At 54.0% G+C, this 27,691-nt stretch overlaps 1 protein-coding gene across 1 annotated transcript; it reads left to right on the plus strand.

Annotated features, from left to right (window-relative positions):
- Positions 1 to 27,691, plus strand: ADGRD2 (adhesion G protein-coupled receptor D2). Its single transcript, XM_057549175.1, is given in 29 exon segments — positions 1 to 36; positions 375 to 438; positions 805 to 1,020; positions 1,338 to 1,879; positions 1,882 to 1,984; positions 2,391 to 2,489; positions 2,858 to 2,943; positions 3,219 to 3,247; positions 3,249 to 3,507; positions 4,684 to 4,759; positions 4,762 to 4,794; positions 5,530 to 5,664; positions 6,145 to 6,268; positions 6,687 to 6,792; positions 7,405 to 7,412; positions 14,737 to 14,777; positions 16,261 to 16,382; positions 17,599 to 17,629; positions 17,632 to 17,686; positions 17,899 to 18,010; positions 18,292 to 18,445; positions 18,941 to 19,074; positions 19,159 to 19,274; positions 20,104 to 20,223; positions 24,524 to 24,566; positions 24,702 to 24,755; positions 25,549 to 25,607; positions 27,082 to 27,160; positions 27,593 to 27,691. Coding segments are annotated over 29 exon segments (3,135 nt in total).

Here is a 27,691-nt window from a genome sequence, read left to right on the forward strand (position 1 = left end):
ATGGCCCCCTGGTGCTACTGCCTCCTAGCCCTCCTGGTACCTGAACTTCTGGGAGGCAGGGGGGTGCAGGGGAGGAGGCCAAGGGGACTCAAAGCTGCTAGGGTTCCAAGTAGCCACCTCACATCATGAGGTAACTGCAAAGGTTACACAAGCTAAGCCCCTGACATAGAAATAAAAACATCCACTGGATGCTAGGAAACAGGCTCAGGGCAATGAAGTGACCTGCCCAAGATCACACTCTGGGTGAACCCAGGTCTGACTGCAGGGCCTGCAGCCTCCACTGCACCCCACTGGAGCACACAGTAGGCATTCAATAACTGCACATATGGGCGTGGGGACCTGACTCAGACCCCACCTCTCTTCTTCTCTCTCAGATAAGGAGTCTCTCTGGGACCCCTTCCAACTCCCCAGGTGAATCAAGGAACCCTTGGGTCACAGGTTGGTATGAGGGACACCACAGAGAGGCTCTGCCTGCCCCCAGTTCAGCCAGCCCGTGGCCCATGTGCTACACTGGCCTCGAATGCAGAGGAAGGGAGGAGGCGCCAATTAGTTCAGCACCCCTATAACAGGCGCTGGGCTGAAAGCATCACTCGCATCCATCTCATTCCTGCCACTATACAGATGACAAAACAGGCTCAGCAAGGGGACAAAACTTGCTAGGTCATAGAGCATAGCCAGGGTTCAGCCCCATCCAGCCCCAAATGACTCCAAGCTCAGTGTCCTCGGCCCTGCCTACCCCACTCACCCTGCAAGGGTCAGATGCCCACACACTTCTCCCACATTGCCCCTCCTCTCGCCCTGCAGCTCCAGTGGTGGCCCCTGGAAAGGTAGTGGAGACTGCAGATGAGGTATGCAAGTTCCCAGGGCAGTGGCTGAGCTGGTGGCAGGCCCAAGAGTCCTGTGAGCAGCGGTTTGGCCACCTAGTACTGCAGCACCCAGATGCTGTCCTCGCTCCACGGCTGCCTGACCCCATCTGGGTGGGCAAAAGAGAGGCCCCTCTGCAAAGACCCCCGCAGAGGCGTGAGTGTGGGCTGGGGCCTGGGAAGTGGGGGCTAGGGGGAGGGGGCTTTGGTGACCTAGAGATGGCAGCCCACCTTGACAGTCCTTGTGGATTGAGCCCAGAGGAAGTCCGCATCGCATCTCAGGTTCCCTTGTCCTGGACTGAAAGTAGAAGGTTGACCCCTGGTCACGGGCACTGGAGCCCCATTTCTTCCTTCCAGAGGGAGGGAGGAACCAGAAGCCCAGAAAGGGCCCTACAGCTGCGCCAAAGGGCCGTCAGAAGCAGGACGGTGTGCGCAGCTAGGAAACCTGAGGTCGAGGCCCGTGTGTCCCCGCAGGCGCGCGCACCGCGGCCGCACTAATGTTCGGCGAGAAAACCGCGGACCAGGCGGCGTGTCTTCGGACGCCTCTGCCGGCGCTCGGGGCGCTGACAGCGTGCGCGCACGTGCAGTGGAACGCGGCCTCACCCGACGCGGCCGCACTCTGCTCCCTGGCCGTACCCGCGCTGGCCAACGCGCTACAGCTGCGCGCCTTCGCCGAGACGGGCGGCGCCGTGCACGCGGCGCTCGCGGTGCGCGGGCACCACGCGCCTTTCCGCGCTGCCTTTCGCGCGGATGGCCGCTGGCACCACGTGTGCGCCACGTGGGAGCAGCTCTGCGGGCGCTGGTCGCTGTTCGCCGACGGGCGGCGACGCGCTGGGGCGCGGGGCCTGGGCGCGGGCCACCCACTGCCACCTGGCGGCATCCTCGTTTTGGGCCAGGACCAGGACTCTCTGTGCGGCGGCTTCTAGGCGCGTGACGCCTTCAGCGGCAACCTCACCGACTTACATCTGTGGGCCCGGGCGCTGAGCCCCGCGCAGCTGCACGGGGCACGGGCCTGCGCGCCGCTCCCCCTGCCGGCGGCCTGCTCTTGCGCTGGGATCTGGGCGCCCTGGACGTCACACCCTCGCTGCTACCGCCGGTGCGGATGCCGCTTCTCTGTCCGGGTACGGCCCGCCCAGCCTCCTGTTTTGTCAGGCCCCACCCACTTTTTGGCTCCACCCCCAACCTCCTGGCTCCCGTTCGCTTCCCTTCCGACTGCTGGACTCAGCCCATCTCTTGCCAACCGAGCCACGCCCAACTCTGGCCACGCCCTCTCCAGGCCTCCAGTACCTCGGGCGTCTGACCAGTCCTAGTAGCCTGAATGGGCTTAACCCCCTGGCGACCTTGCTCCTCGCAGTGTTGGCTGCAGCACTTCTCTCTCAGGTTCCCACGTCGCCCCCTAACTCCGGGACCGCGCGTCCTGGCGCCCCCTCAAGTTTGCAGGCGCCTTCAAGGCCCGAACGGGCTGTGGGTCACAGGGACCGATGGGAAGCCAGGATGCGGCCCTGACACCTCTCCCATCCTGGCCAGTGCCCTCAGAGGAGTGCCCTACGTGGGACCCTGGACCCCGCACCGAGGGCTTTTTGTTTTGCCTGCAGCCTCTGCCCTTCCTCTGCTGCTACCGGACAGGTGCGCCCTGTCCGGCTGTGCCTTGGGCTCTGCTGAAGGGGACGCTGGGTATGGACCAGTGTAGGCTGAGGGGGAGCAGTTGGCACAGCCTGGGAATTCAGAATCTTCTCAGAGTTTCGGGGGCCTCCACGGAGTCTAGACCACAGACAGTGGGGCCATACGGAACTGGGGGTGAATCCCAGCTGTGTGGGAGTCACCTCGAGCAGGTGATTTTGCCATTCTTTGCTTCAGTTTCCTCATCCAGGACACCTAAGTCTCCAGACACACAGCCATCAGTGTGCTCTTCTTCCCGGAGCAGCACATGGCAGATGGGGCACCTCTGCAGAGGATGTTGCCCGGGGCTCAGTCTGGCATCCACTCCTATGCAGAGACCTACCAGCAGCTGCAGGACGCTCAGTCATGGTCTGGCCAGGATGTTATCAGCCAAGTCAATGCCTTGGCCAACGCCATTGTGGTGAGCCCCCTCCCAGGGGGCTGGCGAGTCTGGGGGCACTATGGGTGGCATCCCTGCACCTCAGTGTCCTCACCTGTAAAGGGGACACCCACCTAATGTGTGTGCAGGAATGAAGGTTGTTCATGCCCCCTATTCTGGAGCCTCTGAGAGCTGGGGCCTTGTGACTAGTTAGACCCACAACCCCCGAGAAGACTGGCAGAGGCCAAGTATAGCCCCTTGCGGGGGTTCCCCTTGAGACAGTCAGACCAGCAGTCAGCAGCTCCTCTGCTGCACAGCTCCTCCCGGACCCTCTCTCTGAAGCCCACAGAGCTGTCCCTGGCTGAGGCCTCCAACTTCCTAGGAATCCTGGAGAGATTGCCAGCAGGGCTGGCAAAGGAGACAGCTCCACTGGGGCCAGCTGCGCTGCTGGCTGGCATGCACTTCCTGAAAAAAGTGGCAGCCCTTGGGACATGGGAGCCAGAGCCCATGACAGGGCCCTGGGAGCAGCTGGGCCAGGCCGTCGTGTCTGTGGCCAGCCTGGTCCTGGAGGAGCAGCTGGCTGGTGCGTGGCTGTCAGTCAGCGAGGTGAGGCTGGCAGGGCTCGGTGGGGCAGGGGCCTGGGCTCCGGTTCCTACCTTGCCACCAACTGTGTGGCCACGGGCGAGTCAGCACCCATCTCTGAGCTCCATCTCTCCATCCATCAGGAGAAGCCCTTCTTCTGTCTGTTTTATAAGTTGAACTTCCACATACAACTGCTCTTGAACAACTTCTGCAGTTAAAAATTAAGAGCCACTAGTCAATAAGGGCCTCCCATATCCAACAGTCCGCTGACCACCTTAAGTAAGAGGTCCTCTCTGCTGAGTGTTCAGCCATGGAGAACAGAAGAGACAGATGGTGAGGGTGTTGGAAATCTCATCCTGGCAGAAGTGGCTGTAGGCCTGGGAGTCATCAACCCAGAGAGGGAGAAAACGAGGGGTCATGAACATTGCCTGAAAAGCTCTGGGGCTTAAGAGGTAGACATGGTCCCCCTGTGACTTCAGGACAGAATTGAAACCTGGGCTTGGGGGTGGGGTGGGGAAGGCACAACACAGGAGGCTGGTTCAGTGGAATGTTCGCCTGTCCAGGTGATGCTCCCCATCCTAGGGGATGTGTAAGCCCACATTTTACTGGGGATCTGAGACACCGTGACAGACTGGGGAAAACTGGACTCTGAACCTCAGTTTTCTTCCCTGGAAAATGGGGATGATCATACCTGCCTTGCTTAGGCAATGGAGAGGAGTAGGCGTCTATCAAGTGACTTGCCCGCCACAGAGGAGGTGTCCCATTAGTGCACGTTCCCCTTCCCTGTTCTGTCCTCACCCCGCATGGTTTCCTTTTTGGAACCTAAAACTTGAGCACCTGTTAGAGATCTAACACTGAGCCCGACCAAAGAATCAGAAGGCACGGCCCTGCCTTCAAAGTGTGTCCTGGTTGGCAAACAACCTGCCAGCAGGCAGAGAGCACTGTGAGGCCTTCAGCTTGACTAGAGGATGACGTGGCTTAGGAGAGCGTTGGAGAAGCCAGAGAAGGCTCATCAGGCAGGGCCTCAAGTGTCAGTCTGAGCAGCCAGGACTTGATCCTGGAGGCCCTGCGGAGCCACTGAGGGTCTGGAGCCTGCAGGCCACCTCACAGATCATTGAGATCCTGTTAACCGCAGCGGTCAGGGCAGGCAGCCGTGGGGCGTGGCGTCTGAGAGAGGGCTGAGTTGCGGCCTCCTCCCAGGTGGTGGGCGGACCCAGGGCCCTGGTGGCGAGCGTGCAGCGCCTGGCGCCCCTGCTGAGCACCATGCTGACCTCTGAGTGCCCCGAACGCACATCCAGCACCACCATGCCGGTGAGCCTGCCCGCCACCTGCCCCACGCATCTGGGCTCCGGGTGGGGCCTGGGCTCACACATCCTCCTCAGCCCTGGTCACTGGGAGTTCTCGGACTCCCACAGATACTCCATTCTCTTTCCTGCCTTTGCCCATGCTGTGCCCTCCATCCAGAGTACTCCTTCTCTCTTGATCTCCTAGCAAACTCCCATACATCCTTCAGAACCCTGCTTGAGCATCAGCTCTGCTAGGAAGCCTTCCCCAGTTTTAGCTCTCTCCCAACAGTCAGTTCCTCTCTCCTCTGTTACCCCGGTGTTTTGAACATGTCTTTTATCGCCTTATGGTAATTACATAATACCACCTGAAGTTCTCTGAGTGCCAGGGCTATTTCTGAGTGATTTCTGCATCTCAGGTTCAGACCCAAGGGCACACTCAGTGAATGTTTGTAGATTGAGTGGGGGAGCACTTATACTGGAACTTCAGGCAAAACTTGGGTCCTTCAGGTGCCCAGTGGCTTCTGGCAACTCATTGATATTCATGTCCTATCCCCCAGAGACTCCCCCTTCTCAGTGACCCCCTCTCCCTGACTTGGAGAAGTCAGACTTATCCTGCGTAAGTTGCTGAACCTCTCTGTGCAGGAATGGTGGCCTCCTAGGTGTGTGGCAGGGAGAGGGGAAGCAGACCCTGCCAGCAGGGCCAGCCCAGCAGAAAGACCTCCCTCCTGAGGTCCAGCCCCTGAGCCCCATTTGCTCCCAGGCCTGGAGTTGCGGAGCCTACACTTGAGGGAGACCAGCACGAAGGGCCAAGTGTTCACGATGCCCGGTGGGCATCCAGAGGGGCCTGGCCACATCCTCATCCCTGCTGCTGAAGTGAGGCAGCTCCTCAGGAAACGTGGGTGAGGGAGAGGGGTGGTGGGGTCCTGTTGGGGTCTGGGTCAAACCTCAGCCCTCACAGTTGCTAGCTCTGCTATTTTGAATAAGTCACCTCACCTTTCAGAACTGTCTCCTCATCTGTAAGACTGTATTACTAGTACTCGCCTCAGGTTGTTATAAGCTTAAAGCACCTACCACATGGTAGGTGTTCACTTAGTCTCCTCCCCTCACCCACACATTTTCCCTCGGTGCCACCCAGGGGTGGAGGATTAGAATAAGGGGCAAAGGGCTTTGGAGCTGGCCGGTTAAGCACATCAACTATGGCTGATTGAAATTCTGGCTCTGCCACTTATTAACTGTGTGATCTTCGGGAAGTCATTTAACCTCTATGAGACTCAGTTTCCCTATGTGTAAGGTGGGCAGAGCATTTCCCTCAGGACCAACCTGTGGTGCTTGCTCAGTCACTGGGCGGGTCTTAGGCCTCCTTCCATTCATCCAGGCCTCTCTGGAGTCACCATGATCCGCAGCTGGTTCAGCTCAAGTGTCTTCCAGTACACCCTGGGGGCCCCTGGCCGAGAGCCCCAGGCCCCTGACACCTCTGAAGAGGCAAGCAGAATGCATAGGTGAGTGGGTCCCACCAGTAGGCAGCTGAGGGCCTGGATCCCCTCCCCAGGGAAGGCTAGGCCTCCATCCCCTCCCAGAGCCCCCATTCTGTTAGGCATATCTGCCCTTGGCAGCCCAGGGCCAAACCTGCTACCCCCTGACACACACAGATTTCTGGGCCTGCCAAAGATGTGCTGGTGGGAACATGGCTCAGCTCCTGCCTGGGGTCCTGGCTTCAGTGCTGACTCTCAGGGAGGGAACAGGGCTTACTCAAATTACCAGAAAGAATGGAACCCAGGTGCCCTAATTCCCAGCACAGGACTTTTCCACAGAGGGTATCATCTGTTCTGCAGGGGCCTGGATGACATGACCCCAGCCATGTATGACCTCTCCCCGACAGGTACCTGGTGCCCTTAAAAGCTCCCTTTCTCCCCACAGGTTCCTAAGCACCCAGGTGGGGTCAGCAATCATCTCATCTGAGGTGTGGGATGAAACCGGGGAGGCCAACACGGCTGTGACCTTTCACCTGCAACACTGGGCGCAGGTACTGCGCGATGCTTCTGAGAAACAGCCACCTGGTACAGTTATCCTGGTTTGGTGCCCCCCGCTACATCCCATTATTTGTTCACTGGACAACCAAGGTCTAAAATGTTCAAGAAAAATACTCATCCACAAGCCATCCCATTGTCCTCTAGAGAGGGGGAAGGGCAGTAATGCATTGAACACTTACTTTATGGCGGGTGCCTTAAATAAGCAGCATTCATTTAATCTTCCAGCTGCCCATTCCACAAAAGTGAGCTTGGAAGAGGTGCTGTGCCTGGCACCAGCTTATAAGTGGCAGAGCTGGGATTTCATTATAGGTCTGCATGACTTGAAGAACTGGTGGTTCCCATCAGATAATACAGGGAGATATGAGAGACCTGCACTGCAGTATGCTTCATAAGCATAAAAGTAACCTAAATGTCCATCAGTAGGGGATTACTTAGCCTTATAGAGCTATAAAATGGAATATCAGCTGAGGTTATATAAAGAATGAGGTATTTTGCTGTAAATCGACATGAAAAGATCACCACGATATGTCATTTAATTCATTATATGTAATACATGAATTCCTTCTCGCTTTTGAAGCTTTAGAGCATTTCAGAGAAAGCTAAAGTCTCCTTTGCTCAAAACCACCAATCCTGGACACACACACACACCCCACAGCTTGTATCTTTTGTATATCATCTCAAGACTTCTTAAAAATCAATTTCATTAAGGTATATAAATCTACATATACTAAAACATCCATTTTAAGTGTATAGCTTGATGAGTTTTGACCAGTGTATATACTCATGTATCACTGCCCCAATCAAGATATAGAACTTTTCCACCTTCCCAAAAGGCTTCTTCGTGCCCCTTCCCCGTCAGCCTTCCCCACTCTGACCCAGGAAATCACTGCTCTGTTTTCTGTGACTCTAGATTGTCTGTCTTTCCTAAAGCTTCATATAAATGGAACCATATAGTGTGTGCCATGATCTAGCTTCTTTTGCTCAGGTGGTATTTTTGAGTATCATCTACGTTGTTGCCTGTTTCAGTAATTCACTCCTCATTAGTGCTGTGTAGAATTCCGTTATATGGATAGACCATAATTTGTTTTTCCTTTTACTTGTTTTTTTATTAATTTAATTTATTTTATTTTATTTATTTATTTATTGGCTGCATTGGGTCTTCGTTGCTGCTCGCGAGAGTTCCCTAGTTGTGGCGAGCGGGGGCTACTCTTCCTTGCATTGTGCGGGCTTCTCATTGTGGTGGCTTCTCTTGTTGTGGAGCACGGGCTCTAGGTGCGCGGGCTTCAGTAGCTGTGGCACATGGGCTCAGTAGTTGTGGCTCACGGTCTCTAGAACTCAGGCATGGGCTTAGTGGCTCTGCAGCATGTGGGATCTTCCCTGACCAGGGCTCCAACCCGTGTCCCCTGCATTGGCAAGTGGATTCTTAACCACTGCACCACCAGGGAAGACCCTCCATTTACTTGTTGATGGAGATTTGAGTTGTCTCCAGTTTGAGCTGCTATGAATAGATCCACTATGAACACTCATATAAAGCCTTTTTGTGGACATATGATTTCTTTCTACTGGGTGAATACCTAAAAGGGGACTTTCTGGGTTGTATGATAAGTATATGTATACATTAACTTCCTAAGAGACTGTCCAACTGTTTTCCAAAGTCGTGTACTATCTTACATTCCCACTAGCAATGTGTGAGCATTGCAGTGTTCCATACCTTTGCTAACATCCTTAACTGCCTTTTTAATATTGTTCATTATAATGGTTGTGTACTGATGTCTCATTGTGGTTCTAAGTTGCAATTCCTTCAAGACCAATGATATTGAGCATCGTTTTCTACACTTATCGTGCATTCATATATCTTCCTTTGTTAAATATAAGTTCAAATCTTTTCCCCTATTTTCATTTTTTTAATTAAATAAATATCGAGATGAGCCACTGGGTTGGGTTTTTTTTAATAGGAAATGCTCTTTATTCTTTTTTTCCCAAAATTTTTGCATTAGTCTGTTGTTTGCTTTTCTGATTGCTGACATTTCTGCACATAAGCCATGTAGATCCTCTCTTTTTTAATTTTATCTTTGTACTCCCCTCACTCTTTTTCTCCCTGCCCCCACCCCACCACCACTGGCAACCACCAATCTGTTCTCTGCATTTATGAGCTTGATTTTTTTTTTAAGAGTCCCCATATAAGTGAGATCATACAGTATTTTTCTTTCTCTGACTTATTTCACTTAGCATAATGCCATTGAGCTCCATCCACGTTGTTGCAAATGGCAAGATTTCATTCTTTTTATGGCTGAGTAACATTCCATTATTATACACCATAATTTCTTTATCCATTCATTCATCAATGGACACTTAGGTTGTTTCCATATATTTGCTAGTGTAAATAGCCATGAACATGGGGGTGCATATATCTTTTCTGAGTTAGTATTTTCATTTTCTTTGGATAGATACCTAGAAATGGAATTGCTGGATCGTATGGTACTTCTATTTTTAATTTTTGGAGGAACCTCCATACTGTTTTCCACAGCAGCTGCACCAACTTACATTCCTACCAACAGTGTATGAGGGTCCCCACTTCTCCACATCCTCTCCAAAACTTGTTATTTCTTGTCTTTTTGTCAATAACCCTCCTAACAGGTGTGAGGTAATATCTCATTGTGGTTTTGATTTGCATTTCTCTGATGTTTAGTGATGCTGAGCATCTTTTCATGTACTGGTTGGCCATTTGTGTGTGTCTTCTTTGGAGAAATGCCTATTCAGATCTTCTGCCCATTTTTTAACCGGATGGTTTGGGTTTTTTGTTTTGTTTGTTTTTTTGTTTCTACTATGTCAAGGAGCTTACCACCTATATTTTCTTCTAGAATTTTTATGGTTTCAGGCCTTAAGTTCAAATCTTTAGTCCATGTTGGGTTAATTTTTGTGTATGGTGTAAGATGGTAGTCAAGTTTCATTCTTTTGCCTGCGGCTGTCCAGTTTTCCCAACATCATTTATTGAAGAGACTGTTCTTTCCCCGTTGTATGTTCTTGCCTCCTTTGCCATAAATTAATTGACCATATATGCATAGGTTTATTTCTGGGCTCTCTATTCTGTTCCATTGATCTATGTGTCTGTTTTTATGCCAATACCATACTGTTTTAATTTCTATAGCTTTGTAATATAGTTTGAAATCAGTAAGCATGATGCCTCCGGCTTTGTTCTTCCCCAATTTTTAAATTATTTGTCTTATCATTGAATTGTAAGAATTCTTTATATATTTTGAATACAAGTCCTTTGTCAGCTATATGTTTTGTGAATAATATCTTCTAGTCTCCGGATTGCTTTTCACTTTCTTGACAGTGTCTTTGTAAGATAAGTTTTGAATGTGATAAAGTCTGGTTTATCAGTTTTTATCCTGCATGGTTTATGCTTTTTGCATCCTATCTAGGAAATCTTGCTTATCCCAAGGTCACAAAGACATTCTCAAAGAAGTTTATCATTTTAACCTTTACATTTATGTCTATGATTTATTTCAATTCATTTATGTGTATTATGTTGGGTAGGGGTTGAAGTTCATTATTTTTCCATATAGACACCCCATTCCAATATCATTTGTTGAAAAGATTATTCTCCCATTGAATTATCACCTTTGTTGAAAATCAATTGTCCATATATGTGTAAGTCTGTTTCTGGGCTCTCTATTCTGTTCCAGAGATCTATACACTAACCCTATACTGTCGTGACTAATGTATTTGTATGGTAAGCCTTGAAATCAGGTAGTGTAAGTCCTCCAACATTGTTCTTCCTTTTCAAAATTGCTTTGGCTAGCCTAGGGTGTTCACATTGCCATATAAATTCTAGAATCAGCTTGTTAATGTCTATGGAAATACCTGCTGGGATTTTGATTGTGATTGCATTAAATCTCTCAAATTGAAATAAGATGATGAACTGGTGTCTTAACAATGAATCTTCCAATCCTTAATCAAGGTATATCCCTCTGTTTATTTAGGTTTTCTTGAATTTCTCTCAGCAGTGATATACAGTTGTCAGGGTACAGGTCTTGAAGGTATTTTGTTAGATATACCCTTTTTTGTAAATGGTATTATTTTCTTAATTCAATTTTAAATTGTTCATTGCAAGTATATAGTAATACAATTGATTTTTATATAATGACATTGTATCCTGCAGCCTTGTTAGACTCAGTACTTCTGGTAGCTCTCTTTTAGAGTTCTTAGGATTTTCCACATCCCTGATCATGTTGTCTGCAAATGAAGACAGTTTTGTTTTCTCCTTTCCAATCCATGTCTTTTTTTTTTTTTTTCTCCCTTTTTCCTTCCTTGGTGCAGTGGCTAGGACCTTTAGTTCAGCGTTAAATAGGAGTGATGAGACCAAATAGCTTTGTCTTGTTCCTAACTTTAGGGGGAGAGTATTCAGTCTTGAACCATCAAATGTGATGCTAGCTGTGGGCTTTTTGTAGATGCCCCTTGTCAGATTAAGTTCTCTTTTCTTCCTGCTTTGCTGAGAATTTTTATCATGAATGGCTATTGAATTTTGCCAAATGTTTCTTCCATATTGATAGGATCATATGGTTTTCTCTTTTATTCTGTTAATACAGTAAATTGCATTGATTGATTTTCAAATGTCAAACCAACCTTGGATTCCTGGGATAAACCCCACTTGGTTATGGTGTATTATCCTTTGTATATATTGCTGGATTCAATTTGCTAATATTTGTTAAGGATTTTTGTGTTTATATTCTTGAATATGTAATATGTTCTGTAGTTTTCTTATACTGTCTTCCTCTGGTTTTAGTGTCAGGTTAATGCTAATCTCATAAAATGTGTTGGGAGTTCTCTCCTCCTCTGTTTCCTAAGAGAGTTTTGCAGAATTGGTATTATTTCTTCCTTAAATGCTTGATAGGCCAGTGAAGACCAGTGAAGTCTTTTGGGAGTTTATTTCTTAAATTAATATAGGATTGTTTGGGAGGTTTTATTTCTTCTTGAGATGGTTTTAGTAATTTGTACCCTTTAAGGAATTTGTTCATTTCATCTAGGTTGTTCAATTCTAGCATGAAGTTGTTCATAATAGTCACTTATTATCCTTTTAACATATGTAGGATTTATAATGATGTTTGCCTTTTCGTTCTTGATCAGTTTAGCTAGAAGTTTACCAATTTTGTTTATATTTTCAAACAACTAACTTCTGAGATTGTATTTATATATTAATTATATGAATTAAAATACATTAAAATGAAAAATAAATAAAAGTAAGGGATTGCTCATTGTGGCAAATTTGGAGAATGTAGAAAAGGATAAAGAACACAAATCCTATTACCCAGAGATAGCTGCCCTAAACTTTTCCATGTGTTTTCCTTCAGTCTTTTTCTGGGTACATAATACTATATATATATATTTTTTTTTTTTTTTCCTTTTGCAAAATCAAAGCCCTTGCTCTTTCAGCTGAGCCATGTAAACATTTGTATTTTTCATTTTCCCCGCAGGTGTTTTCTGCATTGTCTCTGTCACAGATGTCCCTTTGCAATCCTGTCCTTTCTCACTTGCTGCTTGATCCTAGCAATGCGTAGGCCTTGACTGCGGCCAAGTCCAGAACCGCCCACCCCCTTCCCAGGGGATGGTCCAAAATGAACTTGACCCCTTCCCCTCCATGCATCCAGAGCATCTGCAGAGTTTTTTCTATTACAATTAACCCTGCCTAACCCTGTGAAAATCCTCACTTGTAATACGTTTTGATTCTGGTGACTGTCTCCTGGGGATATATGGCCAGGTATGGAGCTACTGGACACCAACAGTTTTGTGGCTTTTGAGTGTATAAGCTGCACTGATATTTCAGTTTGTAGCACTTGAAAATGCTACCAGTGGTGTAACAATCATCCATTTTAAAAGCAAACAGCAGGTTTTCTTTGTGTTCCCAGCACCTAACATAGTACCTGAGACCCAGGAAAAATATTATGAGTGAATGAATACATGTGGTAATAATTCAGCCAACCCAAGGAATAATATGTTCTCTGGAGGCATCGTCACAGAGTGGTGGAAAGAGCATAGAGAACAGATTAATTCCCCTCTCTGAGGCTCACTTTCCTCATCTGAAATTACATAAATTTATACCCGTCCCCTAGGTTGCTATGAATATCAACAACAATAAAGGACATGAAAGTACTTTGCAAAACACAAAGTATCATATTCTAGTGAGGTGACGCTGCTGTTACCCTCCCCAGTTGGGACAAATAGCCCAAGTCCTGAGCTCAGGCTGCCTCCCTGCTTGGTCTGGGACTGGTACCACCTGCCACCTGATGTCTTCTTTCTGCCTTATGACATCTTATAAAGTCTATAGTGTTGTCATTGTTCATTACAAAAGAACTAACATGTTCATTATAACACATTCAAACTGAGACCTAACTATTGTTAAGTTAGCTATGTGTTTGATTCCTGACCTTTTGTGCATGTGTTTTCACAATTACATAGAACCTTATTTTTTTTTTAACCATAAATGGGCTCCTACTATGCAGAATGTCAGGCAGCTTTTTCCTGTACTGAAAAACATATGGCGACACTGGAGAGGGTGTGGAGAAAAGGGAACCCTCTTGCACTGTTGGTGGGAACGTAAATTGATACAGCCACTATGGAGAACAGTATGGAGGTTCCTTAAAAAACTAAAACTAGAATTACCATACGACCCAGCAATCCCACTACTGGACATATACCCTGAGAAAACCATAATTCAAAAAGAGTCATGGGGGCTTCCCTGGTGGCGCAGTGGTTAGGAATCCTCCTGCCAATGCAGGGGACACGGGTTCGTGCCCTGGTCTGGGAAGATCCCACATGCCGCGGAGCGACTAGGCCCGTGAGCCACAACTACTGAGCCTGCGCGTCTGGAGCCTGTGCTCTGCAACGGGAGAGGCCGCGACAGTGAGAGGCCCGCGCACCGCGATGAAGAGTGGCCCCCGCTCGCCACAACTTGGGGGAGAAAGCCCTCGCACAGAAACGAAGACCCAACACAGCCAAAAATAAATAAATAAATAAATAAATTTATAAAAAAAAAAAAAGAGTCATGTACCATAATGTTCATTGCAGCTCTATTTACAATAGCCAGGACATGGAAGCAACCTAACTGTCCATCGACAGATGAATGGATAAAGAAGATGTGGCACATATATACAATGGAATAATACTCAGCCATAAAAAGAAAAGAAACTGAGTTATTTGTAGTGAGGTGGATGGATCTAGAGTCTGTCATACAGAGTGAAGTAAGTCCGAAAGAGAAAAACATATACCATATGCTAACACATACATATGGAATCTTAAAAAAAAAAAAAAATGGTTCTGAAGAACCTAGGGGCAGGACAGGAATAAAGACGCAGACGTAGAGAATGGACTTGAGGACACGGGGAGGGGGAAGGGTAAGCTGGGATGAAGTGAAAGAGTGGCATGGACATATATACACTACCAAATGTAAAATAGATAGCTAGTGGGAAGCAGCCGCATAGCACAGGGAGATCAGCTCAGTGCTTTGTGACCACCTAGAAGGGTGGGATAGGGAGGGTGGGAGGGAGACACAAGAGGGAGGAGATATGGGTATATATGTATACGTATAGCTGATTCCCTTTGTTATACAGCAGACGCTAACACACCATTGTGAAGCAATTATACTCCAATAAAGATGTTTAAAAATATATATATATATATGGCGAGTTCTTTCCCCAACAGTAGATAGAGACCTGTGTGTTCTTACCAGGCAGAGCATCCTGGAGGGAAGACTCACGGTGGTTTAACCACTCCCTGAAGGATGGACATTTAGCTTGTTCCTAGGATTTCGATATTAACCATAATGCCAGCCTGAAACTCTACTCACTTCACCTTCCTTCTGCCGCCCTGCCGGCATTCTTCTCCAGTCCCTGCACCCACGACCCATGCTGGGCAACCCCCTGGTCCCTCAAACGCAGGAGGCCTCCACATCCCCCTGCATCGTCTGGTCTCTCTCCTTGCCCACATGTGCTCACACACCTGCCCTGTGCCTGTTGGCTGCCCTTAGGCCTTCCCTCCGAAGCTGGTGGAGCCTGTCTGTGCTTTCTGGAACTTCAGCATCGGGTGAGTTTCCAAGTTCTTTCTTTATTATTTTTTTTAATTTTTAAATTTGATTTATTTTTGGCTGCGTCGGGTCTTAGTTGAGGCATGCGGGATCGTTGTTGGGGTGCGTGGGCTTCTCTCTAGTTGTGGCGTGAGGGTTTTCTCTTCTCTAGTTGTGGTGCTCAGGCTCCAGAGCACGTGGGCTCTGTAGTTTGCAGCACGTGGGCTCTCTAGCCGAGGCACGCAAGCTCAGTAGTTGTGGCACACGGGCTTAGTTGCCCCACGGCATGTGGGATCTTAGTTCCCTGACCAGGGATCAAACCTGCATCCCCTGTGTTGTAAGGCTGATTCTCTACCACTGGACCACCAAGGAAGTCCCCCAAGTTCTTTAAATAAGGCACTTAAAAAAAAAAAGACATCCAGGGACTTACCTGGTGGTCCAGTGGTTCAGAGTCCTGCTTCCACTGCAGGGAGCTAGGTTCCATCCCTGGTTGGGGAACTAAGATCCGCATACCCTGCAGTATGGCCCAAAAAATAAAAAATAAAAAATTTTAAAAATTAAAAAAGGGGGCTTCCCTGGTGGCGCAGTGGTTGAGAATCTGCCTGCCAATGCAGGGGACACGGGTTCGAGCCCTGGTCTGGGAAGATCCCACATGCTGCGGAGCAACTGGGCCCGTGAGCCACAATTGCTGAGCCTGCGCGTCTGGAGCCTGTGCTCCGCAGCAAGAGAGGCTGCGATAGTGAGAGGCCTGCGCACTGCGATGAAGAGTGGCCCCCACTTGCCGCAACTAGAGAAAGCCCTCGCACAGAAACAAAGACCCAACACAGCCATAAATAAACAAATAAACAAATAAAAAAAATTAAAAAAAAAATTAAAAAAGAACATCCGTTCTACTTGAGGGTGAGGCAGGACTCAAGCATCTTTTTGGCCTCCATTCACCAACTTCCTTGCAGGGGTGGTTCCAAGCCCCACTCAACTGGAGACGAGCTGGGGCAGGAGAGCCTGTTACCCAGGAGGTACTGAGCTCCCTATCATAGTAGGTATGCAAGCCTACTCTGTGGGGTACCTAGGAAGAGACTCACCTGTGGAATGGGTGTTAGAGTTGATGAGGGAATGAACATCAATCACTGTTGCTTAGTAATTAACGCAGTTAATCAATGGTGATCATTGGTATCAGCCCCATCCTCCTACCATTCCTGAGAAAAATACATTTTACAGATGGAAAACTGAGATCCAGGGAGGGGCAGCGACTTGGCCAAGGTCACATAGCTGGTTAGAGGCAGGGCACTGAGGGACCCCAGGCTTTGGGGAGAGGCTTTCCCCTGCTTGCCACCTGTCCCCCAGCCCCATGTCCAGCCCATCTCAGGAGCCCTCTGTTCACTATTCACCCCAAGCCCAGACTCAGGGGGCTCCTGGACCACCACTGGCTGCTCCGTGACCGCTCTGTGCCAGGACTCAACCGCCTGCTTCTGCAACCACAGCGCCAACTTTGCCGTCCTGTTGCAGGTGTACGACGTCCAGGTGAGTACTGGGGAGGGGGCAGGGGGGCAGGGGAAGGTGATGTCAGAACCAAGTTTTAAAGGATGCACAGGAGTTGAACAGAAAGGCATTCCAAGCAGAGGGCCATCTGAGCAAAGGCAAGGAGGCTAGAAATGGCAGACAAGTTACGTTCTAGAACTGCAATGCATCTGGGGCTTCCAGTGCGATGCCCGGGGTCAGGGGGTGGCAGTGAACAAGGTAGCCATGGGTCAGATCGCACACACCTGGAAGGCCAGGCCCAAGCGCTTGGATCGTGGTCCTGTTGCAGAGGGCAGATGTGGAAGAGTGTGAAGCAGGCGTTAGATTTACATGAGGGAGGCCGCTGGTGCGGGGAGTGAGGCTGAGGTGGGGGCCAGCGGGGAAAAGCAGTTCGGGGGCTGCGGGCCTGGCCTAGGAGAGGGCAGGGGCCCTAGGCCAGGGAGCAGTGGGGACCTGAGGAGGCTGGCTGAGGAGGAGGGGGTGACCTGGGCCACCGGGAGATGAGGGACTCGTCTCTGAGGAGGCACAGGTGGGCAACGGGTTTGGGGGTCTGTGGGGTCTGTGGTCTGGTGCTTGGGGCGGGAGGGGTCTCAGCTGGCCCCAAGAGCCAGTAGGTAAAGCCGTGGCCAAGGTGAGGTTAGAAGTAAAAGGAGTTGTGACTAAAGACAGGAGCCTGAGAGGCATTAGCATTTACAGCCTTGGGGGGAAGCCAAATTCCAGGAGGAGGCCAAGCAAGGTGGGCTCGCTGGACCAGAAAGGGACTCAGGTTGAGTGAGATGGTGTCTGAGCCCAGGAATGCTGGGGTCACTTGGCCTGTTCGGGAGCACACTAGAAAAACATACTACCTAACGCGTTTTTCCTGTAAAAACAGAGCGTGGACATTGGACACATCATGAGTAATCCGTGCCAGCTCCCTGTTCCCCCTCAGTGGGTGGTTGTCACATGCCATCCCCATGGGCATGTCGGTGGTCACTTCCAGTCTAGTGCTTCGCAGTATCTGAGGAGTCCGTGAAAGCTGGGCCCCTCTCCAGCAGGAGAGGACATGCAAATGCTCATTATCAAGTTGCTGTGTGCAGGCCTGGCCATCCCTGCTTCACGGCAGAGAAGGCGGTTGAGGAGCCTGGGAGCTGCCGGGCGGGGCGGGCGAGGCCTGTCCCCTCGGGTCAGGGCAGGGGCGGGGCTGCTGTCCTCCGCCGGGGTCTCTGTCCCTCCCACAGAGAGGCCCCGAGGGGGGTCCCTGCTGAGGACGCTATCTTTGTGGGCTGTGGTGTGTCCTGTGCCCTCGCCACCACCTACCTTCTTGCTCTTCCTGGCGGCTGGGTGAGGCAAGCTCACCACCTTGCCTGGCACCCTGGGCCGCCCCGCCCCTCGTGGGCCTCCACGTCCCTCCTCGGGTGGGTGTCCATCCTCGGTCCGAGAAGCCCCTGTGGAGCTGCCCTTTCCTCCTTCATTGGCCGGTTCACCGGGACGCAGGTGGGGAGGGGCTGGGGGGGGGCGTCCTTGCTAACCAACTCCTCTGCCTGTCCGGGGTCCCCCAGTCAGAACGCGCCACAGTCCACAAGAACCCCACCTTCTCCCTGGCCTCCACCGAGGGCTTCCTCGTGGCCAGCGAGTGGGCAAAGGCCAACAAGGTGGGCGGCCAGCGGGTGGGCTTGTGAGCTCAGGGGGGCCTGGGAAAGCACCTTCAGCCTTTTCTGGGTTGCCCCCCCCATATCTTCACTTGGCTCCATTTCCGGGGAGGAGTGCGGCCTAGAGAGGAAAGACCCTGAATGTTGGAGCTGGGCCCAGGGCGCTGCCCGGAGACCCTACCCGCTCATACTGCTTTGGGCTGGCAACACCAGGCACGGACAGGGGACCCAGGGTGGACCGCACCCATGACCGGCCTCCGTGGGGACCCCCCCCTCCCACACAGGTGGCGTGTGTGGCCGTCACAGCAGTGATACACCTCCTCTTTTTGGTTGCCTTCTCCTGGATGTTGGCGGAAGGGCTGCCGCTGTGCAGCAAGGTGGTGGTTGTGAGCATGCGCCCGGGCCCCAGGAAGCCGCTCTGCTACGCCACAGGCTGGGGTGAAGCCCCTCTGCTCCCCACCCTTGCTCTGTTCCCCTCCACCCTGCCTCGCATGGCCTCTGTTGCGTCCAACACCCACCTCCCAGCACCCTCCTCCACCGGCACCCAGCGCCACCCAGTGGCCAGTGCCCGTGTCTGACACAAACTCAGCTCCGTCGACCTCCAACTCTACCCAGCTCCAATTCTTAATCCTCCTCCACTTCAACTGCCTCAGCTCCCAGCCCCCGGCACTGCCTCCCTAATCTGAAACCAGCTAACCCCACGCCAATCGCCAGTTTCCAACTCTGTTGATTCTCAGCCCTAAGGCCTCGACTCAATCTCAGCTCTTCCGTTCCCCAAATACTCGGGGCTCCAGTGCCACCCAACCCCACTCCCTGGATCTCCCCTCAGTGCCGCCAATACACCCACTACTATGGGACAGCTGGGGGATGCAGCTCTGGACAGGGGCTGGCTCCCGAGAGACACGGTCCTGAGGTCACCTCTTCTTCCCCTAGGCATGCCTGTGGCCATCGTGGCCATCACCCTGGCCGTGTCCCCCCGTGACTACGTGGCCACTGGGCACTGCTGGCTCAATGTGCACACAGATGCCATCTGGGCTTTTGTGGGGCCCGTGCTCTCCGGGCTGACCGTGAGCGGGGAGGCCTGGCGGCCCTGCAGGGGAGGGATGTGTCGGGGAAGGGGGAGGGTGCCCCCACTGACCCCAGATCTCCAGGCCAATACCTGCATCCTGGTCCGTGTGGTGATTGTCACCATGTCCAGTGCCCACCGCCGTGCCCACACGCTGAACCCGCAGCCCTGTGTGCAGCAGCAGATCCAGATCCAGATGTGGTGAGGCCCCAGACTGCGGGAGTCAGGAAGAAGAGGGGGAGCCAGGTGTGGCCACGTGTGCTCATGAGTGCAAGGCTATAAATGAGCATATGTCTGCAATGTGTCTATGCTACGTGTGCACACATGCTCATGCGTGTGGGCGTGTGGAAGTCTGTGCCCATGAGTGTTACCTGTGCGGATGGTAATTGAGCCTATGTGTATATGATGTGGGGTGTGGACACCAGCCACTGTCCTGGGGACTCACCTTCTGCAGAAAGCACTGATGGCCTGGTGGGGACAAGGTAGAGGAGACCCCCCAAGTCAGGCAGTCCCTAGAAGTTCAGGTTCAGGGTGAGAATCTAGGTCTCTACCCCTACCAAGAACCCCCATCACTCTCCAGGACCATATCCTGCTGGAGCGGTCCCCCCCCCACCACCAGCCTTCCTCCTCACCACCACCCCTCTGCCAAGGGCAGGGCAGCCCAAGCCAGTGGGGCTTGAAAAGCCAGGCTGCCCCAGGGGTCCCCTTCCAGACTCCATGCCCCCTGGACCCACTGTCCAGGCCTCAGCCCTCCCCCTGGACAGCTGCCACTCCCTTCCTTTGAGCCAGGCTTGGGACTGGGACCCTATCTCCCCAGTGCCACTACCCCTACTTCATGCCACTCTGGGTGTCTGAGAAGGGGCCACCAGGTCCAGCCAAAAGTTCCAGCTACACCTAAGTCCTGATCCTCAGTGCCCAGTCTGCAGCTCCGGTCCCTCTCCAGGCACTTTCCAGGGGCTGCCCTCCCCAGAACCCCGTGGGGAGCCCCCTGGCCCCCTGGCCTCCCTCAGTCCAGCCTGCTGTCCCGCAGGGCCACGGTGAAGCCAGTGTTGGTCCTGCTGCCCGTCCCGGGCCTGACCTGGCCGGTCAGCATGCTGGTGCACCTCAGCCCGGCCTGGGCCTATGCCGCCGTGGGCCTCAATTCCTTGCAGGTACCTCCAGGCCCTGGGCCATGTCGGACCAGGGCTCCGCCATGCACTGGAGCTCAGAGGGCGTGGCTGGTTTGTCAGGGAGCTGGGGAGGGAGTGTCCTCTCTGTCGTGGGAGTCACGAGCAGCCTTGGGGACACTATCAAGGGGAGGGCGGGTGAGGGGGAGAGTGGGAACAAACCTCCAATCAAAGAGCAGTATCTCAGGGAGGATTTGGGGGCCCATTTGGCAGTTGAAGAATCTGAGGCCCAGAAAGGGGGTAGCTAAGATGCCTTGTGCCCTGACGCTCAAGGGCGCAGCAGAAGTTCCAGTCCCCAGGCTGTGCTAGAGCCACTTCCAGCCTCGGCAGGAAGCTGAGGATGGGGGTGCAGGACACCAGGGACCTCTCCCCTTGGGGTCTGTGGACGGCCTACTGTGGGGCAGCATGAGCTGCTCCATCGGTGAGGACAGCAGTTCAGAAAAGGTTTTGGCTGGAAGGACATGACCCACATGAATGAAGCAGTAACATGGGACCGCAGGAACCCCCCTGTGTGCCTTTCGGGTCCTGTGTCCTGGAGCCACAGAGATGGGTCAGACTAAGCCCTTGTCTTCAAGGGGTTTGCAGATCTATGGGGGACCCAGGTACAGACACAAACAGCCACAGCCCTGGGAGCTGAGTGCTGGGAGGGAGGTCAGTCCAAGGAGGGCCCAATCCGCCCCCGGCCTTCCCTGCCCCTCAGCCTCCCTTGTACCCCCCAGCACCTCTTCCTGTCGTCTGCACTCCCCACTCCCAGCTCTGCCGAGCCCAGGTCCCTCTCAGGGCTGAAAAGTGAGGTGGCCCACAGATGGACAAAGACAAGCTTGGGAAATTAAGTGCAAACTCTGTCCAGGGTCCCTGTGTCCCAGAGGTGGGCTTCCTGCTGCTGGATGCCTAAGTGCTCTGAGTCCTGACCAGGATCATATTTATATCCCTGAACAGGCCTTACAAACGGGGAAACTGAGACGCCATGAAGTCATTTGCCCAAGGCCTCACAGTAGGAAGGAGCAGCGCTGGGGCCCAAGTTCAGAGTCTGTGTTCTCAGCCATCAGGATATTCAGCTTTGACTGCAGAGGGGCCTGGTTCCTGGAAGAGCTGCCGAGGCTGGGAGTGGGGGTGGGGAGCTGGGGTCAGGAGGGGCACCCTCATCCAGTTAGTTATTCATCCATCCCTGTGAGATTTTTTGAATGCCCACTAGAGGCCAGGCACTGTCCTAGGCGCCAGGGACACAGCAGCAAAGGAGGCTGCAAAATGTCCTGTTCTTGTGGAGGTGACATGAGTCGGGGAGGCAGACGATGCCCAAGACCAGGGAGTGAAGTGTTAAGGGAGGGATGAGGCAGGAAGAAGGGAGGGTGCAAAGGGGGTTGGTCTCCAGGGTCCTGGTCCATGTTGTCTTCTCCCCCTGGGCCCTGGGGACTCGCCACTCTCTGCCAGGCAGGCATGGGAATGGAGAGGGGAAAGAACAGGGGTGGTGGGAGGTGGGGGGTGCAGACTGCTCAGGGAGGATGGAGGTTGTGCCCAGAGAGGGGCCGGGAGAGTGAAGAAAAACTGGGGTTCCAACGCTCTTCCTAAAGAAGCATGGCTCCCAGAGACCTGGTGGGGCCTGAGCAGCTGGGGACAGAGATGGACACAGAGAAGCCCTTTCTCCAAGCCCTGCACTCCCAGAGCTCCGTGGGCTGGAATTCCAGCTCAGCCCACTTAGCAGAGAGACCCTACCCAGGTCTCTCCACCCTGCCTCAGAGCAGCGAGGGCAGCAGCATCCTGTTGCTATGGCAACTACTCCAGCTCCATCCCTGCCCGTGGCCCTCAGGTGGGCAGAGCTGCAGCCAGGGAGCCAGAGCCACCATCACCACGCTGTCTGCCTCCCTCTCAGGGCAGGTCCTTTCCTCTCCCGGTGTCTCATTACTGCGTCTCTGTCTCTGAGTTTTCCCTGGGATTCTTTCTCTGTCTTTCAGGCTCTGTCACAGGCTCCTGTCCCTGTCCCCGCCTCCTCTGGCATGGACCCACCTGGCTCCTCCTGGGCCTCTCTCTACATCTCCCCTTCCGTTGGGCTCTGACCCCCTGTCTCTAGGTCCCTTACCCTGCTTCTCCCTCTCTCTGTGTCACCTCTCTTGCCCCCTCCCAGCCAGCCTCAGACCTTCAGGTCTGGTAAAGGAGGGGAGAGGCTGCCTTATGGGGGGCTCAGAAGGCATGAGACCTGGGCCCACTCTGATGTTCCTGTGACTGTCTCGGGGCAGGTCCCCAAGTTAGGCTCAGAGACGCGTTCTCTGGGTCCCTCCCGGCTGCTTCCCTCCCCAGGCCTGGCCTTCCCCTCTCCTCTGTCTTCCATCATACCTGCTGTCTCTCCATGTCTTTCTCTCCCTGCGCCACCTCCAGCCCCGTCCCTCTCTCACTCTGTCTTGGGCATAAGCTGGGCAGGACCTGCCCAAGGTGACCAGGGAGCAGGCCTGGGGCTGGAGGGACTGAAATCTGCTCTGACTCATTCATTCACTCTTGGTGATTTGTTTCCGTCTGGCCCCTGTGCCAGGTTTTGTGGTGGAAGAGCAGAGCCTCACTTCTGCAACTAGCTGTAGCTCACACCTACCCTGCCTGAGAGTGTTGTTGGGAGGCCTGCACAAGTTGAGACAGGCCTCAGTTTCTACATCTATATAAAGGGGGGGATCATATTCTCCACCTCGTGGGACCGTTGTGGGGTTCCACTGGGATGATATTTGCAAAGGGCAAAGCATAACACCTGGCACACATCAGGAGCACCGTGAACGTGAGCGCATTTTTGTCATTCGGTCATTCAGCACATACTTCCCTGGTGCCTCCCCTGTGCTGGGCTTCATACTGGGGAAAGTGGTGGAACTCAAGGTCGAAGAATCCACCCTTGGGGGTCTCAGCCTGAGGGACAGACAGACACCAAAACCACACAACCACAGCGGGCACGATTGAGGCTGAAAGGCTAAGGGGCAGTCGGGGCCGTATGGGGAGGCAGAATGGGCACCCCCTGGAGGCAGTGATTCTCAGCTAATACCCAAACGCTGTGTGGAGAGAGGGGGAAGAATGTTTTAAGTCAGGGGAGCACAGTAGGATCAGATGGAGGGAGACATGGGGTTGGGGGGAGCTGGTGAGAAAGGGAACAGGAGGGAACATGGGGGCCAGACTGTGCAGGGTCCCTAGAGCTGTTGTGAGGAGCTCAGACTTCACCCCAGGGGTACTAGGGAGCCTTGGAGGACGTTAGGCAGGTGCTGGTGTGGTTGGGTTGGAGTGCATTTGTTTGGGTTGAGGAGTGAGTAAAAGGAGACAGGATGGGGGAGGCTGTGCAGGGGCTTTGGAGAGAGCACAGGCTGGGTGTGGGGGGCTGGGAGGCCCAGAGTCTGTCTTAGGGGCAGAGTTGGGGCTGGTAGCAACCCAGTTGGTGCCTGGGAGCCAGGGGGAGTAGTTAGGCTCTGGGGCTCCAGCTCTCAGCCCTGAGAAACTAGAGGGCCTCAAGGAACCCCATGTCCCCTCACCTGTGTCCTCTTGGGGAGGAACTGTTACATTGTCCAGGTGGAATCTGAGGAAGTCCTAGGCTCCACATGCTACCCACTGAGTCACACTTTTGCTCTGTCCCCTACCCTGGGCCCCAGGGTCCTTCTCCATCAAATGGGGAGAATGAATCCCCCCACCTCCAACCATGGAGCTGCTGTGAGGGTCAAGTGTCACCCCAAGTGTGCTGGTGCTTTGTGAGCGGCCAGGCCGTCGAGGTCCTCGCATGTGTGGGGAGGAGCCAGCTATGACTCAGCCACTGTGCTGAGTCCTTCACATGCAGCTGGAAGCAAGTCCTGGCCTCCTCCCCACTTTCCAGATGAAGAGACAGAGGCTCAGAGAGGCACTCAGCTAGAGATACAATCAGAATGCAACCAGGGTCTGCTGTTCCTGGACCTGATTTAGCCTTGGAGCTTCGGGAAGGTGTCCCCTCTCCCATCCCCCACCCTTGCAACATGGTGAGGGTGTGAGGATGGGGCAGGTCAGGGGGGTGGGGCTTGGAGGGATAAAGGGCAGAGAGGCCGCCTCTTGACCAGAGACTGAAGGCATGGGGTCCAGTGGGGCAAGGCCCCTCCTGGTTCTCTTTGCCATAGAATGCCACAACTGCCTGCTCCCCATCGCGGACTGGGGGGCAGGGCAGGATTTGTGTTCATCCTCCTGTGTCTCTAAATGTCTCTGGGGGTGTCTCTGCTAGGTTGCCAGGCCAGGCAGTGGGGGAAAGGGGATGCGGCTCCCAGGTAGTGACACCCACCCTCACCCTGGGTCTGTCCCCAGGGGGCCGTACATCTTCCTGGTCTATGCAGCCTACAACAGGGAGGTAAGTCAGGGGACACTGGCTGCTGGAGGGTGGGATGTGGGTGGAGGTAGGCAGGGCTTACTTGCAGGGGGCTCTGCGACTGGCCCGTGGAGGTCAGGAGAAGGTCCCAGCCCTGACCCTGGCCCCATCCTCCAGGTCCAGAGCGCCCTGCAGAGGATGACTGAGAAGAAGGCAGTGGAGGCATTCACGGTGGGCAGGCCGGGGGTCTGTGGGGTGGGAGTGGTGGGAGGTCCCACCTACGGCCGCCGGATCCCAGCGCTGACGCCCTTTCCTTTCAGGCTCGCTCCTGTCCCGCGGGCCCCGGGCTTCCACCCTAGGCCCTCATGTTCCTGGGAGGTGGCCCGCGACAACCCAGTAGTCTTGGCTCCACCCTGAAGACACCTGGCTCTTAGAGGTAAGACCACACCACCCTCCAGTCCGAGTGCCACCCGGTGCATCGGTCTCCCCAGTGCTCGGGCTGAGCTAGGAGGGCCACGGCAGATTCCATTAGACCATCTTAAAGACAAGGAGACTGAGGCATGGGGAATTCCACAACTGCGGGGCCTAGGGGATGGCTTAGAAAAGGCTCCTTTCCTCCCACCGCCACCACCAGGGAACAAGGGTCCCTGGTGCCCAGCCCAGAGGCAGAGCTTGCCCAGGGTCACTTTCCCTGGGTTTCCATGCAGAAGGGATGTGGAGAGTTCCCAAAGGCAGGTAGGTGGATGAGGTTCAGGGCCCTGAGACAGGGCATGGGTTGAATGACTTAAGGGTCAGGCCAGGATTTTAAATCCCAGCTCCTACTTCCCCTGCTGTGTGCCCTTGAGCAAGCTACTTTCCCTCTCTGGGCCCTAGTTTCTTCATCGCTAATCTATGAGGTAAACTTTTGAGTGGATTCTTAGGGTCTTTGATAATGAGGTCCCTGTCCAGGGTGAGGGGGCAGACAGAGAGCTTCTGGCCTCAGCCTCCTACAAGTTCACCTGCTCGAGTGTTTTCCCCCTACTAGGGACGCACGGCCCCAGGATCCCCACAGCCTTCTCCTCCACTGCAGAACCCGAGAGACCGGTGAGGCTGGGATAGGGGTGGCAGGACTCTGCCGAGGGGCTAGTAAGTGTGACCGGCAGGGTTAGGGAAACCACAGGGACCAGGGCGGGCCTGGGGTGGGGCTTCCCCTGGGGATCCAGCGGCCCCGTCCCTCAGTTACCAGGCTGAAGGGGGCTGGGAGCGGCTGGCAGAACTTGAATGCCAAGGCCACTGGGGGTGGAAGAGTCATCACCAAGGTAGCCGAGGTCCCCCAGAGCAAGGGGAGCAGGAGTGGGGGCCCACCCCCCGACAGACCTCCTCTGTCCTCAGGCTGTGGAGCTGACCGCATTCAAGGCTTCAGGTGTAGCTCCCACCTCAGGGGGTTCCCCTTTTCCCTTTGGCGTCCCGACACCCCCTCAGCCCCACTGTACCGGAATGGAAGTGATTCGAGAAGCAACCACAGCCGACCTGCCACAATTTGAGGGGCTCTTCCCCTCACTCCGCTCCTTGCTGGTGCCTGAAAGTCCCCCATTAGCGCCCCGTGGGCTCTGTCAGTGATAATGCAGTGCTCTGGGGAGAGGCTTACTCAGGGAGTGAGTCTGGGACCCCTTCCCAGGCCAGTGCTGCTGGGACGGGCCGGGAGCAAGAGCCTGCCTTCCCCTCTGCATACCCACCTCTCTGGCGCCCCAAGCCCAGCCTCCCCGCCTCCCCACCTCAGGGCTCCGGCCGCCATGCCTGGTGGTCTGAGAGGCTTCCAAACCCGGTGAGGAGCAAGTGCTTTCCCAAGACCTCAGTTTCCCCAGCTGGACACTGACGGGGACGTGATGGGGGGACCTGTGGGTAGCAGGGCAGGGCCGGGACCACCTAGGCCCCGCTCAAGGAGAGCTCGGCCTGGCCCGAGGGGAGCCTCAAGGACCCTGGTCGCTGCCAGCCTCTCTGGGCCTGGGTTCCCACAGTCTTAAACCAGAGACAAGCCTATGAGGGGCAGGCTCAGCACTGCCCAGCCCTCCAAGCAGGGGATTCTTTCCCACCAGAGCAAGAGGCCTGTCTATGGAGCTCTGACCAGGGCTGAGCTCTGTGCTAAACCCGGGCATCTGCTGACTCCTTTCATGTGGTGACCTGGGAAACGGGGGTGCTGTCGCCCTCCCATTGTGCAGATGAGGAAGCTGAGGCATAGAGAGGAGCCCTGACTAGCCAGGGTCAGTGGCAGAGTTGGGGTCAGGGCCCCCACCCGCGCAGATGAGGAAACTGAGGCGCAGCAGTAGTCACATGCGGGTAAGCGTAGGCACGTTTGAACCCAGGTCTGTATGACCCCAGACCCCCAGCTGGCCTCCACCCCTGGCAGGTGCCCCAGTCCTTCTGAGTCTCAGCTTCCTCTTCTGCAAAATGGGCTGGAGGCGCCCCCTGCCGGCCTGCCGGGAGGGCGCAGGCGCCCTGCAGGCGGTGGGCTTTCCGAAGGGGCCGAGCGGTGCCCCCCCCCACCTCGGCTCCCAGCCCCCCGCCCCCGCCCCTGCAGGCGCAGCGTCTGTGGGAACAAGAGAGCTGCAGCGGCGCCTCTGCACTCAAGCGACAGCGCCTTTGTCTCCGCTGAATGGGTGCGTTGCTAAGGCCGCTCGTAGCAACGGAGCCGCTTCCACCTCGGCCTCGGAGGAGCCCCCAACCCGCCCCGCCCTCCGGATGCCCTAGGCCCCCCGCCCCACCAGGCGACCCACTCAGGTGGCCCTAGCAAGAAGAGCGGGGGAGTGAAGGCTGCCAGCTGTGTGTCCCTCACAGGCCTGCCCCTGCCCCTCCCTCCTGAAAGTCCATGGCGCCCCCCAACTCCCCACACCCCCATCCCCGGCATGGCAGGTGTTCTCCGGATGGAGAAACTGAGGCTCAGAGAGGGAGACTGCCAGGGTCACCCAGGCCAGAATCCCACCCAAGGTCTTCCCCTAGCCCCAGTTCCCAGCCCCGTCCCCATCTTGGGAGGGCGGGTCCCCATCTTGGTTCTCTTCCAGCCCAGCGCAAAGGGTGCACTTTCCTCCCAGGTTTCTAGAGACATGACATGGGAACTTTCCTCCAAGCTCTACCTGGGGACCTCTGAAAGGCCCAACCGGGGGCCCCTGAGGGACAGACGCAGCATCTAG

The sequence above is a fragment of the Balaenoptera acutorostrata genome, chromosome 6, assembly GCF_949987535.1.
Source record: "Balaenoptera acutorostrata chromosome 6, mBalAcu1.1, whole genome shotgun sequence".
Taxonomy (NCBI): Eukaryota; Metazoa; Chordata; class Mammalia; order Artiodactyla; family Balaenopteridae; genus Balaenoptera; species Balaenoptera acutorostrata.